This window comes from Rutilus rutilus (genome assembly GCF_951802725.1).
Source record: "Rutilus rutilus genome assembly, chromosome: 21".
Lineage (NCBI taxonomy): Eukaryota > Metazoa > Chordata > Actinopteri > Cypriniformes > Leuciscidae > Rutilus > Rutilus rutilus.
The window spans coordinates 5,219,652-5,236,321 of record NC_140226.1 but is presented as its reverse complement, the minus strand read 5'-3'; the positions used below and the strand labels follow the sequence as shown (position 1 = coordinate 5,236,321).

General features: G+C 45.5%; 1 protein-coding gene across 1 annotated transcript in view; it reads left to right on the top strand.

Annotated features, from left to right (window-relative positions):
* The window catches only part of atp6v1c2 (ATPase H+ transporting V1 subunit C2), a gene marked incomplete at its 5' end in the record, with an annotated part of 32,744 nt that extends 16,904 nt beyond the window's left edge, over positions 1 to 15,840 (top strand). The window contains 10 exons of the mRNA XM_084394017.1: positions 208 to 270; positions 814 to 926; positions 1,035 to 1,126; positions 3,919 to 4,017; positions 4,102 to 4,170; positions 4,396 to 4,488; positions 11,127 to 11,214; positions 11,752 to 11,849; positions 11,934 to 12,063; positions 15,500 to 15,840. Coding sequence (XP_084250143.1) covers positions 208 to 270; positions 814 to 926; positions 1,035 to 1,126; positions 3,919 to 4,017; positions 4,102 to 4,170; positions 4,396 to 4,488; positions 11,127 to 11,214; positions 11,752 to 11,849; positions 11,934 to 12,063; positions 15,500 to 15,595 — 941 coding nt within the window. The 3' untranslated portion in view covers positions 15,596 to 15,840. The remainder of the gene's footprint in view (positions 1 to 207; positions 271 to 813; positions 927 to 1,034; positions 1,127 to 3,918; positions 4,018 to 4,101; positions 4,171 to 4,395; positions 4,489 to 11,126; positions 11,215 to 11,751; positions 11,850 to 11,933; positions 12,064 to 15,499) is intronic.
* Between the last annotated feature and the right edge of the window lie 830 nt (positions 15,841 to 16,670).

The following is a 16,670-nucleotide window of genomic DNA, read 5'->3' as shown; positions in this document are numbered from 1 at the left end:
CTTCACTGTAAAAAACTGAAAATAAGTATATTTTGTTTATTTTTTGCATGTTTTTTTTTTAGTTTTACTTATATTCCAAAAGTTGAGATAACCTTTTTTTTTATTTTGTGAATTCAAAAATATTGGACAAATCTATTAGGTAAACAAATTTTAAAGTTTATTTGACAAAAAAATAAAAAAACTGTGTTTTTTCTATATTCTCACCAGAGCACAAGATTAACCAGAAAAGTCGACGGTCACCATTGAAATCGTACTGCCAGACCGTACAAGGTACGCTAACATTTGCGAGTTAACTTTCTGTGCTAATATTATATACTTAATATTAATATTATATACTTAATATTAGTATACCAACCTTGTCTGTGTAAAGTTATAAGCATATCTTTCAGCCCTTGTGAAAGAAGTTTCCTTAATTATATTGAATATGCACTTGTATAGTCATAAAAGTGTAGTTTTTTTTAAAGTCTGTCCTTGCAGATAATATAATAATAATGAAATAAAAGGCAACTTATGTGCACTGAAAGGCAGTGCATGAAGATTTAACCAGTTCATAGCTACACTTCGTGGATTATAGCTACACTGTGTAGATTAATGACCAGTTGTGTGCAAATGTTATTCAGCAAAAATTATTAAAAGGGACATATTCGGTATAGTAAGCCAAAAATCACTTTGTCTGCTTGCCTGTTGTAATTATGCTGCTGATTTGCTTACACATTGCTAGAGTGTGTAGTGTGAAACAGACCTTCGTTTCAGATGCATTCATACAAGAATATTCCTTTAATATATTTTGTGGTTTACTGCTTTCTGATTCAGTGTTTCCTGATGTTTCAATGGACTTGGCAACATATGTGACCAGATTTCAGTGGGACAGAGCCAAATACCCCACTGCACAACCTATAAAGACCCTAACTGAGATCATCTCCAAAGTATACACCTTATATAAAGCATTTTTTAAACAATAACAACTATTTGTTTCTATATTTATGTCCTATCGGATAAATGTTTGTCTGTGTGGGTGGTTGTGTGTGTGTTAGCAAGTTTCGCAGGTGGACACTGAGTTGAAATCACGCAGGGCTGCTTACAGTCACCTTAAAGCCAGCATTCAAAGCTTTGAGCGGAAAAATGAGTGAGTTTTCATATCTAGAAATAGGGCAATTTAAATGGGGAGATGCATAATATTGTTTAATAATGTCTATTATTATGACCTTTTTTTGCATTGTTTTCATGATTCATTACGTTTATTTTAACTAACAGGACATTGAAAAATGAGATTGGAGGAATATGTCTCAGGTTACATATTTTGCGTTGAAGCTGTAGGAACGCTTCTGTGTGAGCCGCAAAGGTTTATTAATTTCACTTTTGGTTTGAAAGGGCCTTTGCATTTGCCAATAATAAAAAAATATATATATATTAAAAAACAAACAACCAAGCCCAGTCCAGATGAGGAAAAGTAACACAAAAGTAACGTAATACATTAAAACATTTCCATAAAAAGTAACTAAATAATGCAATTAGTTACGTATTAGGGAGTAACACAATATTGTAATGCCTTACTTTTAAAAGTATCTTCCCCAACACTGGTCATGAAGTAGCATAGTGAGTCAATAAGTCCATAAATAGACAGCAAAAATGTGTGTCGACAAATTCTAATTGTCTAACTGAGACGTGGCAACACAATGCTGCATCTCGTTCCCTTCTCGGGGAACTGGGTTACATACGTAACCTGAGACATTCCCTTTGAAGTCGAACTCCGATGCTGCGCCATGGTGTTGGCGCTATGGGAACTTAAATACAAATGTTACCACGCCCATATTAACAGAGACTCCCTACAATGCTGTGTATAAGCACAGACGATTGTTAAGCTCAGACTGGTCAACCCTGAATGACTAAAGATCCTGGGGTTAAATCTGCATACGAACTGAAGAACCTGATGAATGTGTGCGGAGAGGACCAGCCTACCCTAGCACAAACATCCTGTAAAGGTGCACCCCAGCAAGAGCTTTCAAGGACGCTATACTCCTAGTGGAATGGGCCCTAACCCCTAGAGGCGAAGCCATTACACATGCCTCATAGGAGAGGGTGATGGCTTCAGTAATCCAGTGCGGGAGGGAACTTGCTACTGGCAGATATGCCTCAACTGTCTGGCAACGCACAAAAACAGAGACACCATGGTGTCCCTCCCAACCAAAGGCATGTGGATAGCGGGAATAATGGCCACATATAAATTTAAGGTAGCCAGAGCCAACCCTGCTGAGAGACGTTCGTGAAACTCCAGCACTGGACCAATCAGGCAGTTAACTGGATTAACCTCACGTTGTTCACACAATGTTACAAAGAGTTGCCATTTCAGGGCATACAACTTCCTAGTAGAAGGAGCTCTAGAATTGAGGATTGTCTCAGTGACCTCAGCCAAAAGACCATAATCTATTAGCTGGTACTCCTCAGGGGCCTGACCCAAAGCTTCCAGATCTCCGGCTGGGGATTAAAAATATTGTCCCCTGCACTTGAGAGAGAAGATCTATTCGGATCAGGATCTCCAAGAGGATGCTGTCCAGGAGAGACACTAGGTCCGCACACTGGCCAGAACAGAGCAATTAGAAGGAGGTGAACTCAGTCCTGGCGGTCCTGGTAGACAGCATGTCTGCCCCCACGTTTATATGCCTCAGAATATAAACTACTCCTAGAAAAAGGAACTTTTCTTCTGGACCAGAGATCTGCTGCTCCTACCTGAAAAGGGGGAGTGAACGAAGCCCGCCCTAGTGATTGATGTAGTAGACTGCCAAACTGTTGTCTGTATGAACCAAAACATGGTAGTCACTCAGCTTTGGAAGAAAGTGTTTCAGAGCCCTCATCTCAAGGCAGTTCATGTGCCAGGAGAGATGAGGGTCACCCCATAGACCAGGGGCTGGCTGGTCATCAAGAACCGCACCCCAGCCTGCAACAGCAACATGCTCCTAATGTCAGGCCCCTGTTGAGGCACCCAGGCTTCTTCCAAAGTTGAAGAGCACATAGCCCGCGACACATGACTCTTAAGACTCTGCAAGGATGATTCAGCGGATGAAAACCTATGCTCTTGAGCCAGAACTGAAAATGTCTTGTGCAGCAGACCCAAATTAATAATGTTGGCTGCTGCTGCCATGAGACCTAACAGCCTCTGAATTTCTATAACAGAAAGCTCCTGACCTAGCTTGATGTCACTTACAGTGTTTAGAATTGAAACCACACTTGCAGGAGACAGATTTGGCTGCATTGTGGTCGAGTCCCACACTGCCCCCAGAAAAGTAGTTCTCTGTTTGGGAGAAAGTACACTCTTTATTCTGAGTGTCGCAGACTCCTCTGATTGAGCTAGTATCAGCTAAACATCAGATGATTCACTGAGGAGCCTACTGAAGGGAGGGTTCACTCATGAGAGAAGATGGGGCGAATGGCCCATCAGATGCCTCCACCTCCTGAATCACCAAAGGTGGCGGGAAAAGTAGAGACACACCTTGAAAACCTGAAAAAAATCTGGCACACGATGTTGTCCTTGCAATGTGGTCTTTGAAGGTCAGTTAGTCATCAAAGATATTTACTGTACTGTATTTACTGCATTGCCGAACAGGCCAGAGGGCAAGATCAGGGCGTCAAGGAGAAATGCCTTGTCTTTTCTTTTATTTCCATAAGGTTGAGCCACAGATGCTGCTTTTGATCGCAAAACGTAAAGTTTCCTAGGAGGTGGCAAAACACAAAATGCAAGGGCATTGACGTATAATTTTTCCTTCCATCTCATATTTTTATATGTCCTTTTTCAGTGTTCCGTACAATTCCCTCAATGTCAAAGAGTAAAATAAGGTTCTTAGTTTTTAAATGTGACCTAGACATGTTTATGTGAGATTCAAAGAAAGATTAATAACCATTGCTACTGCTGTACCTAACCAGGGGAAGCTTGCAGACCCGTTCATTGACCAATATTGTGAAGAAGGAGGACTTGGTTTTGAATTCAGAGTACCTCACAACACTGCTAGTTGTGGTGCCCAGGTCAGTGTGAACTCTGAGAGTAGATAGCTCATGTATTACCCATCAAGAGTTTTTCTGAATGTATTTGTATATGTATCTCTATAGGACGGCATATGCACTATGGGAGAAGACATATGAGTCGATGTCTAAGTTTGTTGTTCCTCGTTCCAGCCGGTTGGTCCCATGCATGTTTGTGAAGAATTTATATTTAATGGAAAACCTGAAAATATAAAAAAAATTGTTTTAATATATTAATTACAATCATTGGTATATTACAAATTGATGTCTGCCCCAGTAATCTCTATAAGATGTTATTTAGCATTCATGAATGATTGAAAAAGTTGTTGAAAAGTCATGAGAATTCATTGCTCAACACTGGTACCCCTGTTGTTTTGACAGGAAGTTGGTTGAGGATGCAGATGCAGGGATTTTCACAGTAACACTTTTTAAGAGTGTCATCAGTGAATTCAAAGCCCATGCCAAAATTCACAAGTAAGCATACTTTCAAAGTGTTACTACACTCCCTTGTGAAAATTTTTGCATACTTTAAAAAAAGAGTGCTTATTACCTAATAAAAATAATTTAATAAATAGTGTTTTCGGGCACTTAACTGCATGACAATTACATTTAAATGAAAATGTATTACAGTTTAAAGGTAACACTTTATTTTAGTGTCCTTAGGGCCAGATTTACTGACAGCTTGAGCCAGCGCAATCCCTCTTTTGCCGTTAAAAAAACTACTGATAAATAAAATAAGCGCTGAAAAGACGTGGACATGGTTATTTTTGCGGCTGACCTTATTGCATATATGCATTTGTAGGAGTTTCCTTTCCGGAATCAAAAATTATGGGAGGAGAATATTTAAATGAATCATGCAAGGTGATTTACTAAGGTTGCGCTAGTAAATTTTCTGGCATTTGCACCATTATTTAATGACCAAAAAAGCATGTCTTAAACCAGACAGTTGTTCTCCTTTATAGGTTCACTCGACGCTGCGTAGCGATGACACAATGGGAACACCCTCAGGTCGGTGCAGATTGTCTGAACCCGTATAGAATCACGCCAATTCATTGGCCTGATGACGCGGGCGCCTCCTCAGCAGCGCTACGTCACTCACCCTTTAAATAGTGAACGCGCCATCTGCTCCTCAGATTTTCTTCTTCAGAAGAAGCGATTCTTCTGGCCCATTAACTAGTTCACTTTTGGGATTCTGCATTTGGATTTTTGGATTTGGATTCTGTCTTGTGCTTCAGCAACCGCACTCTGTGGAACTTTGTTCTCCTCTCGGTGAAGCACTATGGATTTGCGTCGTTGCCAGCTTCCGTGCTCTTGCTTCATTGCAAGTGACGACCCACACGGTAAGTGTGTGAAATGTCTTGGCATAGCACATGCTCGCGAGGCTATCTTTGGCCCTTCTAGCTGCAAGTCTTGTGAGAATTTTAGACTAAAAACTCTCCGCGCTAGGCTTGCCTGCTTTGATAAAGATACCCAGTCCGCTCTCACCCACCGCGCTGCTGTTAATGACGAGGCCCACGCCCTTCATGAAGCCAAGGCCTGGGGATCGAACGTCGAGCTCGAGGCGTTAGAAGCTGAGCAGGCCTGCTATTCCCTCTCTCACTCTCTCTCGCCCGGGTGTGTGTGCCGCGCCGATTCTCCGGTGGAGTTTCTTCACGATTATTTATGCCCCAACCCAGAGGCACGCGACGTCGTCTCCTTTGGACTGGAGGGTGTTTTATTCACTGCGGCGTCTGATTCTGAGGATTTCGGGTCCGCGGCCGGCGCTCTCCCGCCCAGCGGCCAGGAAGCGCGGCCCTCTGTGGCCTACACCGAGCTTGTGGATGTGCTACTGAGAAGCTTAGCATTGAATGGCCGGACAAGCCTCATGATTCTCAGTCCTCCAAGCTTGACGAATGTTTTTTTAGTGGTTCTTCTCGACACTTGAGAAGAAAGCTGCCATTTTTCAGCAATCTTCACTGTGAGATTTCTAGGCCCTGGAAGCAGCCTTTCTCTGTGCGGCTGACTAACGCTGACGGCCGATGACTTCACCAACCTGGTTGGTTCTGTGGAGCAGGGCTACACATGCATTCCAGTGGTTGAGGACACGTTGGCCATACACCTTTCACCTTCGTCCGCTCCTTCCTGGAAGTCTCACCCTCTTCTTCCGTCGAAGCCCTGCAGGACAACGTCCGCCCTCGTGGGAAAATCTTACACGGCGGCTGGCCAGGCAGGTAATGGTGCTCCATACCATGTCGATTCTCCAGGCCTACCAAGCGGAAGTCCTTAAGGAAATGGATGAGGACGGGGGCCTCATGTCAGAAGCGGTCAAAGAGCTCCGCAGAGCTACCGACCTCGGTTGGACGCACCATGGCAGGTTTGGTGGCTGTTGAGCGCCACCTATGGCTGAATCTCACTGAGATTCGTGAGAAAGAGAAGGTCTTCCTATTGGACGCCCCTATCTCCCAGTCAGGCTTGTTTGGAGAGGCGGATAATTCAGTGGTTGACAAATTCCGAACTGCTAGGACTTAGTCGGCTGCCCTTAAGCAGTTTATGCCTAGGAGGGCCCGTGATCCTCCTACTCCTTCCCCAGCGCCTAGAGACCCGAGACCCCTAGAAGGAGTGACTAGCCGAGACATCCCCCACCTCGCACAGTCTGGGGAGCTTGAGGCCGTCTGATGCCCCGTCAGCGCCCCCGCTGCTTCAGCTTCGCAGGGGCGTTCCTGATCCACGTGTCAGGAAATGGAGAGCTTCCCCCGTCTCAGAAGGGAGGGACAGACCGCTGAAGCGTATCTGTTTCCCCTCGAGATGCTCTCTGGATCAAAATCTGCCATACCCCCCGCCATGCGCGCTTGGGGATGCAGAGTCAGCCTACCAAAACCATCTTCCTGTATTGAAGGATGGAGAGGATCAAGGCTATCTCCCCTCAAAGCATCTTCTCTCTCGAGTTGTTTCACCCACGGAAGGAGAAGCATCTGGCTTTCTCCTCGTGTCGAATGCTCCAGCCCCTATGCTAGACCCCAGAATGAGAGAGACCTCGATGACCCCTGTGGGCCAGTCTTCACAGTCAAAGGACGCCTCAGGCCCTCCTTCGGCTGTTTTAGCTCTGTGCCCACCACCTCTCGCTGGGAGTCACTCAGAGAGTCTGGCGGCGAGGCCCCTCCCAGGGCCCATTCCCACGCAGCCCTTGTCTCACCACCTAGCAGCGTGGAGACCCCTAGAAGGAGTGACGAGCTGAGATATCCCCCACCTCGCACAGTCTGGGGAGCTTGTGGCCGTCTGATGCCCCGTCAGCGCCCGTAGACGCGTTGACTTGAGACAGCCAACAAAAACCGCTGCTTCAGCTTCGCAGGGGCGTTCCTGATCCACGTGTCAGGAAATGGAGAGCTTCCCCCATCTCAGAAGGGAGGGACCGACCGCTGAAGCGTATCTGTTTCCCCTCGAGATGCTCTCTGGATCAAAATCTGTCATACCCCCCGCCATGCGCGCTTGGGGATGCAGAGTCAGCCTACCAAAACCATCTTCCTGTATTGAAGGATGGAGAGGCTCAAGGCTATCTCCCCTCAAAGCATCTTCTCGCTCGAGTTGTTTCACCCACGGAAGGAGAAGCATCTGGCTTTCTCCTCGTGTCGAATGCTCCAGCCCCTATGCTAGACCCCAGAATGAGAGAGACCTCGATGACCCCTGTGGGCCAGTCTTCACAGTCAAAGGACGCCTCAGGCCCTCCTTCGGCTGTTTTAGCTCTGTGCCCACCACCTCTCGCTGGCAGTCACTCAGAAAGTCTGGCGGCGAGGCCCCTCCCAGGGCCCATTCCTGTGCAGCCCTTGTCTCACCACCTAGCAGCGTGGAGACTTCTGCCAGATGTGTCGCGCTGGGCTCTCCGCACAATCCAATTCGGATACACACTCCAGTTCTGCCGCAACCCTCCTTGCTTCGATGGGGTTCACCCCACTGTCACGAACAGCACCCTAGAGGCTTCTGTTCTACAGCAAGAAGTAACATTCCTCCTACTGAAGGGAGTGATAGAGGAGGTTCCTCCTTCAGACTTGGACCGCGGTTTCTTCAGCCGCTACTTCCTTGTCCCAAAGAAGGATGGGGGTTTGCGCCCGATATTGGACCTGCGTTATCTGAATTTTTCCCTTTTATAAAGGGAAGTTCAAGATGCTGACGTTGAAAACTATCCTGGTGCAGATTCGAACAGGGGACTGGTTCGTCACCGTGGACCTGAAGGACGTCCATTTCCACATCCAGGTCATTCCACGGCACAGGAAGTTCCTCCAGTTCGCCTTTGGGGGAAAGGCATTTCAGTATCAGGTCTAGCTCTGGCTCCGCGGACGTTCTCCAAGTTCATGGATGCAGCTCTGGCCCCCTTGAGGCTCCGGGGAATCCGTGTGCTAAATTATCTAGACGACTGGCTCATTCTGGCTCATTCCAGAGAGTTGGTGTGTCGTCACAGGGACATCCTTCTCCACCACCTCCGGTCTCTTGGTCTCAGGTTGAATGCTCAGAAGAGTGTCTTAACTCCTTCTCAGCAGACCACTTTCCTGGGTGTCCAACTCGATTCTGTCTCGATGCAGGCCCGTCTGGCCCCTGCTCGAGTTTCCAGTCTCTGTGCATGCTTGGCCCATTTCAGGCTCGGCCATCATGTAGTGGTGGGCATATGTCGCCGGCTTCTGTGGCTCATGGCAGCAGCCTCTCCTGTGCTGCCCTTGGGTCTCCTTCATATGAGACCATTCCTGTGGTGGATGAAACTCAGGGGCATCCGCTCTTCTTGGTCTGCCTTCCACCTGCTGAGAGTGTTGCGCAGTTGCCTTTGCGCTCTTTGGAGGTGGAAAAACTCCCCTTTTTATTTAAGGGGGTCAAGATGGGTGTAGTTTGCTGTCGCCAGGTTGTCACAACGGATGCCTCTTTGACTGGTTGGGGTGCGGTCTTCGAGGGCAGACCGGCATGAGGTGTTTGGATGGGCGAGCTTCTCTCGTGGCACATAAATTGCCTCAAGTTGCGAGCCGTCTCTCTGGCTCTGGATAATTTTCTCCCGGCCGTGAAGGGCTGTCATGTCATTGTCAGGATGGACAACATGGCAGTGGTGTCCCATTTAAATTGCCAGGGAGGCTCGCGGTCACACACCCTTGACAGGCATGCGCGCTGCCTCCTCCTCTGGGCTCAAGACAGGTTTCTTTCGCTGAGAACAGTTCTCGTTCCAGGGGACCTGAACGTCGCAGCGGACTTTCTGTCGAGACAGAAGCTCAAGTCGGGGAGTGGATGATGCACCGCCAAACAGTGGCTCAAATTTGGAGCATGTTTGGTGAGGCAGAGGTGGACCTCTTTGCGTTGCAGAGCTCGGCGCAGTGACTCCCGTGGTTTTCCCTGTCTCATCAGACGCCTCTGGGGATAGATACCCTCGCTCATCCGTGGCCGGAGTTGAGTGTATGCATTTCCTCCGGTCAAGTTAATCCCTGCAGTCCTTTGGGTGTGTGGAATCTGCCTCCTTCTGGTAGCCCCATTCTGGCCATCCCAGACGTGGTTCTCGGAACTGAGCTCCCTGGTGGAGGGGTCCCCTTGGCAGATTCCTATCAGGAGACATCTGCTGTCTCAGCTCCAGGGCAGGATTTGGCATCCTCGTCCCGAGATATGGAGGCTGTGGGTGTGGCCGATAAGAGGCAATCGCTAGCGACAGTGGTGTCTGGTCTTCCCGCTGATGTTTCGGGAGACCATTGATAACGCTTGTGCGCCTTCTACTAGACGACTGTATTTCTCTAAGTGGAAGGTTTTTGAGTCTTGGTGTTCGGCTCATGCAGTGGACCCAGTCAGCTGCCCGGTCGGTTCAGAGCTGGAATTCCTGCAGAATAAGTTTGAGGCTGGAGTAGCTGCTACCACCTTGAGAGTTTATGTTGCGGCTATCGCCGTCTATGGGGAGTCAGATGAAGTCCCCTTAGGTAGACAACGTCTGATCTACTCATTTATGCGTGGAGTTAGATGCTTGAGGCCTGCATGTCTTGTTAGTGTCTCCACGTGGGATTTATCAGTTGTTCTGGAGGGGCTATTAGAGCCTCCCTTTGAAGCCTTGGAGTCAGCTCTGGACTGGATTCTGACTCTCAAGGTGGCACTTTTGTTAGCGTTGGCCTCTCTCAAGCGCGTGGGGGATCTACTGGCTCTTTCTGTGAGTGAGCCTTGTATGGAGTTTGCCCCAGGTCTTGTGAAGGTGTTTCTACGGCCTAGACCTGGTTATGTCCCCAATGTTTTGTCCACATCATTTCGCTCTCAAGTGGTTGTGCTTCACTCTGCTGAGGAGGAGAAGCATAATTTGCCTTGCCCTGTTCGGGCTTTAAAGGCATATGTGGCCCGCTCTGGCCAGTGGCGCAAGTCATCTCAGTTGTTTGTATGCTTTGGGGCTGGCCGCCGAGGGCTTAATGCCTCTAAGCACAGAATCTCTCATTGGGTGAGAAACGCAATTTCCCTGGCTTATGAGGTTCGGAAGCTTCCTTCATCTCTGGGCATTAAAGCTCACTCTACTAGGAGTATCACGTCCTCCAGGCTCTTTACAGGGCAGTTCCTTTGGAGGATATTTGGGTGGCAGCAGGTTGGTCCTCTCTGCACACTTTTATTAGGTTTTATAACTTGGATTTAACTGGCCCCTGGTTCCCGGGTTCTTTCTGTATGAACTGGTCACCTAGGTCCTGGTTGAGTCTGGTCTGGCAAAAAAAGAAAGAAAAAAAGTTATAGGTAAGTTCCTTGTTGGGCCAGATCCGGCAGCGCTTAGCTTGGCATGTGTAGTATATCGTTCCCATTGCGTCATCTCTACACAACGTCGAGTGGACCTATGAAAGAGAACGTCTCAGGTTACTTGCGTAACCCATGTTCTCTGATTCCATACGGGTTCCCAATGGATTCCCAATGCGTCATCGCTACGCAGCGTCTTGTTCCCTATTCAGAGAACAGTGGACGTTTGCGCTGCTCTTGGTAGATTGCGTTGGTCATTATGGAAATGATCTGGCTGTGTTCTTTAATTTGCACGTCATCAGTAGATCAGCAGCAGAACTTTCCACTCCCATCGGCACTTATTTGGAATTGCGCTCTCACGCTAATTTGCCCTGTTTAGTCAATCTGGTCCTTATTGTTTCTCTGTTGGCCAACAGGTTTACAGTGCGGGAATACAATTCGGATGAGGCCGAGAAGCAAAAGCAGGAGATAAGCCGTCTCGCAGTGGATAAGAAGGAACTGTATGTAAGTAAAACAAGAACAAATATAGGGTGGGACTTGATTTTGTCCATGGGAATTTATTGGATGGCTGGATGACTGTGGTTTGCTATTGGTTGATCTCATGTGAGTGACAGGTTGCCCAGCCTTGCGCCAGTTAACAGGTCATCAAAGAAGAGAAGAGCTGTTGCTGCAAGAGGAAGTTATTTTGATTCAAGATTATTCATGATATGAATTTAAAAAATATGTGCATGGATAAATCATGCTGCAATACTGCAATATTCCATAAAAAACAAGAAGAGTCAAATTTTAAGCACTGATTATTAAGACAAAACAGACCACTGCATCAGTGATCTTGATTAATATCTTCAACTTGTTCACCTGTGTTTGGCAACCTCGGGTGATTTTGGGATAGTGAGAGATTTAATTTGATAAAACACAGATAAAGAAGAGGAAAACAATTGAAATTGCTATGATTATTTTCAAGACTAATGGCAGGTGAAAGTTTTATCCCATGTCTCAAGAATCAATGCAACAATAATAGGGTGCTTTTTGTCCCAACAGAGAACATTTGTGTGTTGGCTGAAGGTGAACTTTAGTGAGATCTTTGTGGCCTGGATTCATGTCAAGGTCCTTCGGATATTTGTTGAGTCAGTTCTCAGGTAAAAGAACCTCTTGAAACAAGCAATGAATCAAAACTATAAACAGATCAACACACACATTACAGTTTCTCTGCTGTTGGTTAGGTACGGTCTGCCGGTCAGTTTCCAGGCTGTTTTGCTACAGCCCAGGAAGAAGAGTATGAAGCAGCTTAGGCAGCAACTCAACTCTATATTCAAACACCTCGACCCAATGGCTGTGACTGGTAAACAAGATGTAAGATTTTTCTCTCTCTCATTCTGTACCTGAATTTCCACAGCCACTCATAGTTAAAAGATCAGTTCACACAAAAATGAATATAAGGCAATATTTGCGATTATAAAAAAAAAACAAAAAAAAAAAACATTTTGGCAGAATGCGCAGACATTTTAGAATGACCATCAAAGTATCACAATCTGTCAGCTGTATTGAGTGCTTGACGCAGGAGAATATAACAAAACAATTTAATTTAAGTCTTTAATTAATAATCTGGTTTCACTTTATTTTGATGGTCCCTTTAATACATTCTGCTGACTGTAAGTAACATTACACTTACATGTCTACTAACTCTCATTAGAGTGTTAGTAGAGTATTAGTAGACTGTGGACATGTAGTTGCAAAGTTACAGAGTTACCATAAAAAAAACAGTGCAGGTGAAAGGCAGGAACTGAGTGGCACTGGTGGCAGGAGAGACCAGGGCAGTGATGACAGAGGGAGGAGTCAAGAAGGAGACAGAAGCAGGAGGACCCAGGCAGGGACCCAAAGTGCAGCCAGGATGATGGCCCACGGCGGAATCGAGGGAGGGAGGAACCACGGAAGAGATTTGGCTGATGACACCAGGGGACGTCTGATGTAGATAGAGCCACTGGAAGAGGAGACCAGGGTGCAAATGGAGAGCTGACAAGACCGGGCGACACCGATAGTCCTGGAGGTCTAGGCAGGGCTGCAGTGACAAGCGTCTGAGGTGAAGCCAGGGTGCCAGAGGACTGAAGTGCCGGTACGACAGAGGACCAAAATGGAGCTGGACCCCAGTGGAGAGTGGAAATGGTGAAGTGGTGGAGGGACGAAGCGTTGCTGATGGCCTGTAAGTCCATGGTGCAAGCAGAGCAACATCTGACCAAGGTGGAGCCGGAGGAACGAGGGAGCCCGGTGAAGCCGTAAGGACAATGGTCCCAGGTGGAGCTGAGGGAGGGAGGCCAAGATGGAGCCAACCGGTCGACGGGCCGAAATGGAGTGACGGGATTGATGGCTGGAGGCAGAGCCAGGGGATCCTCTTGACTGGGCTGGAGACAGGAAGAACCGAGGCAAATCAACACAATAGAGTGGTGTCAGAGAAGGAGCTTAGGAACTGAAGGGAACCAGTGGAGGCTTGGCAGAGGAACTGCCTGACCTTAGAAGAGGAGGTGGGAGAGGAAGGCTGGATGGGAACTCTGGAGACACAGGAGATTTTGAGATGGGCGGAAACAGCAGAGACACAGGAGATTAATATAAATATTCTCTTCCAAATCCAACTAATGTCGAGAGGTCAGCAGCAGCTCATCCTCAGAAGTGCAAGTGTGGGTGGGGTCTTCCTCCATTCCCTCACACTCCACTAATACTCCCACGGTGGCACATGTTGTTGCCAGCTCACGGACCTGGTCAGGCATTTCGAGATGCTTGGGCTTCGGGGCAATGGTTGGCTGAATCCTCTTACCTGCCGCTGGCTCGTGCATCATGGCAGGCTCATGCTCACTGTCTGCAGTGGGCTCTGGTGTCATGTCCGTGCAGCGAGGTGAATGACTAGCTGGGTTCTGGGTCCGGAGTGGGGCTGGTGAAGTCCTGCCCTGGGCCGATGGTGAAGGCAGATCCAATATTCACCAGCACACACTCCAGCACAGCTCAAGTCAAGTCAAGTCATTTATATAGCGCTTTTAACAATATTAATTGTTTCAAAGCAGCTATACAGTGATAATAGGAAATTACAGTAACAGAGATTGTTTTGGTTTTACAGCAGCTCTAGGATAAAGTTATTGTCCAGCTAAAGTTAGTTTTGATTGATTGATTCACTTCCGTTGTGAAGATCATTAGTTATTAACTTAGGGGCCACTAACACGACACCGTTCTAACAGAAAACCCTCAATGCGCTCCGGCCGCCCATCCACAGAAAACAGTGCCTGGTGGCTCGAGAACGCACTCCCGGAAATAGGTTCCAAGGTGCAAACGATTATCAGTTATCTCTGCGCAAACCTATGCAACCTCTGCGCAAACACAGACGTCGCGCACATGCGCATCATGTGTTCAGTCCATAGGTATGCGCGTTTGAATATATATATATATATATATATATATATATATATATATGTGCGCAGGCGTGTAGTCCTTCTTTCCAAATCAACCCTCAAACCAACTTCTTGTCTGGCCTTAAAAATGTATAATACAGAATTAGTTATCGTGTCCATGTAGACACATAGTGACTCCTTCGTTGCCGTCGTGTCCAGACACTGGCCCTTCATCAGATCTTGAGTGTGTGTGAGAGCACAAATAGGAACATACGCATTGCACAAAGGAGAAAGATGCTCTTTATGGCCAGATGATGTAGTTACCCATGTGACTTTTTATTTCTTCTGTGGAACACTAAAGGAGAAATTCAGAAGAATTACAGGCCTTCTACTTGCTATTTTTATAATGAATGGGAACTAAAATGTTCAAGCTTCAAAAATGACACAGTAACACCTTACTCAATAATATAACTTTAGTCCACATAGCTTTATTCCCCACATAGCTTTATTCCAAGTGTTCTAAATCCATACGTTATATTTGTGTGAAGAACAGACTGAAATTTAAGTTGTTTTGGTTTAGCAAGTTGTTTTGTTTCCATCCAAGGATTTGTTTGCGATTTTTGGCGGGAAGGAATACAATCTTAAATTGTGCTTGAAAACCATATGCACTCAAATGAGGTGGATCTTTTTTCTTTTTTTTTTTGGTAAGAAATCATGTGCACAAATAAATGTTTTTTAAAATTTGTGGCAGTGCAAAGTGACAGTGCATTCACGCTATGTCAGAATTAGCGTAATTACACTTCCTTACAGAATTCATAATTACAACTTGTAAACACTTTTCTGAGAGATCCAACTTGTACTATGTATTCGCTGTACCATCTGACCACTGCAGATTCATTTTGGTGTTGTTAGTATTGACATAATAATGCATAATTCCAAATCTGAGGTCCAGGTCCAGCTCTGTAGAATGTCACATGTTGTCATCTCGTTATCACGGTAATTCCAACATGGTGTGAATGCAGCATTTGACTCAACAGATGTATTTGAATAACTGAACTTGCCAGCGGACCAGTCTCATTTTACACCATCTTCTGAAATGCCTGAGCCAAAGTCTGTCATTAAAATTATTTTCTATAATCACCTCCTAGAACTCTCACATGATTGCATTCCCAAACATCAGGCATCCAAACGCAAGATAACATGACATGTCAGTTACCCAGGAAGTGAAGATTTTGTTCTCTAGAACACATGGGATGATGGGATGAAACACACGTGCTTTATTCGCAGCTGTTTTAGTGCAGTTTCATTTGCAACTTCGGATGGAAACATAGCTATAGTGTGTAATTAAATGAGGACTTTAAAGATGAATAATGTTTTGCATTCTGTTGTGATTGTTTTGCTGTCACTCTTCTTAGGTGGGGCTTGAAATCCCAGACGGAAGCACCGGTCAGCAGGAATATTACACCTTCATTTGCTATCCTATCAAAATTAATTTGGTGGATCCAAGTTAGTGCTAAATCATGAAATCAACTCAGGAATTTTAAGTTATTTGGCACTCATGTTTCTGTTTCTGTTTTGCATCTTGCATATTAAAATAAACCCCGACAAACAGATGAAATGCATGTCTACTGAGTTTTTGTACTTTTTTTTTTTTTTTGTTAAACAGTAGTAGGATTATATGAAGTTTTGAAATTAATTTAAGGAACCTTCAACCAACTGCAAGGTCCCATGTTATCCATAAAGAGTTTAGTATTCTTATGATTGGTGCGTGTGTAACAGAGGAAAGCTAGTTAGACCTGTGCTGTAAAACTCACTCCCTTGGCCTCAAGAGGCACACCTGAGACACCTTTTCGAATCCTGCTTGGAACAAAATTACCAACAGGCTCACTGGAAAAACATCCCTCGACCTACATTTTTGCAAAACTTAAAATTTACATATACCAGTCCTACAAGGATTTTGTGATTATTGTTATAAATTTTTTGGGTGATTTTTATGTGATCAAAATGACTGATTTTGTGCTGGCAATTTCCATAAATGTGCAAAAATTTGCTTTGTTTTATTTATAACCAGGATACCACATTTACCATATTGTGTATTATATTAGAAGACACAAAGGACAAACAAAATGCATAAATCTTCTTTTTGTTTTGTTTTTCACACAGACCACTGACATAACATGAGTGTGAAAATAATTGTTTGTTTGTTTTTTGTTTGTTTACTTTTATTGTCCCCCTTGGGGGAAACTAGTTTTGCGGCAAAAAGGTAACAGACATACATACTGACACATGCCTGTCCTGTCTTGTGCTGCACATGGGTGTTTGTTATGTTGGGCCATGTGCTCGTGTCTATTGTCTAGCCCCTCCCAGCTTGTTATTTGATTATTGGTTAATTTATCCCACCTGTTAGTCTCATTACCCTCCTTTGTTTGTTCCCCTATTTAGCTTCCTTGTGTTTGTAGTCCTGTGCTGGTTCGTTGTCCGTGTTACCTGTATTTGATGTTCCTGTGCTGTTGGTGTCTGAGTTCTGAGTTTTTGTATTTTGTCTATGTTTGTTTATTAAATCTTCTCTGCACTTGAATCCTCGTC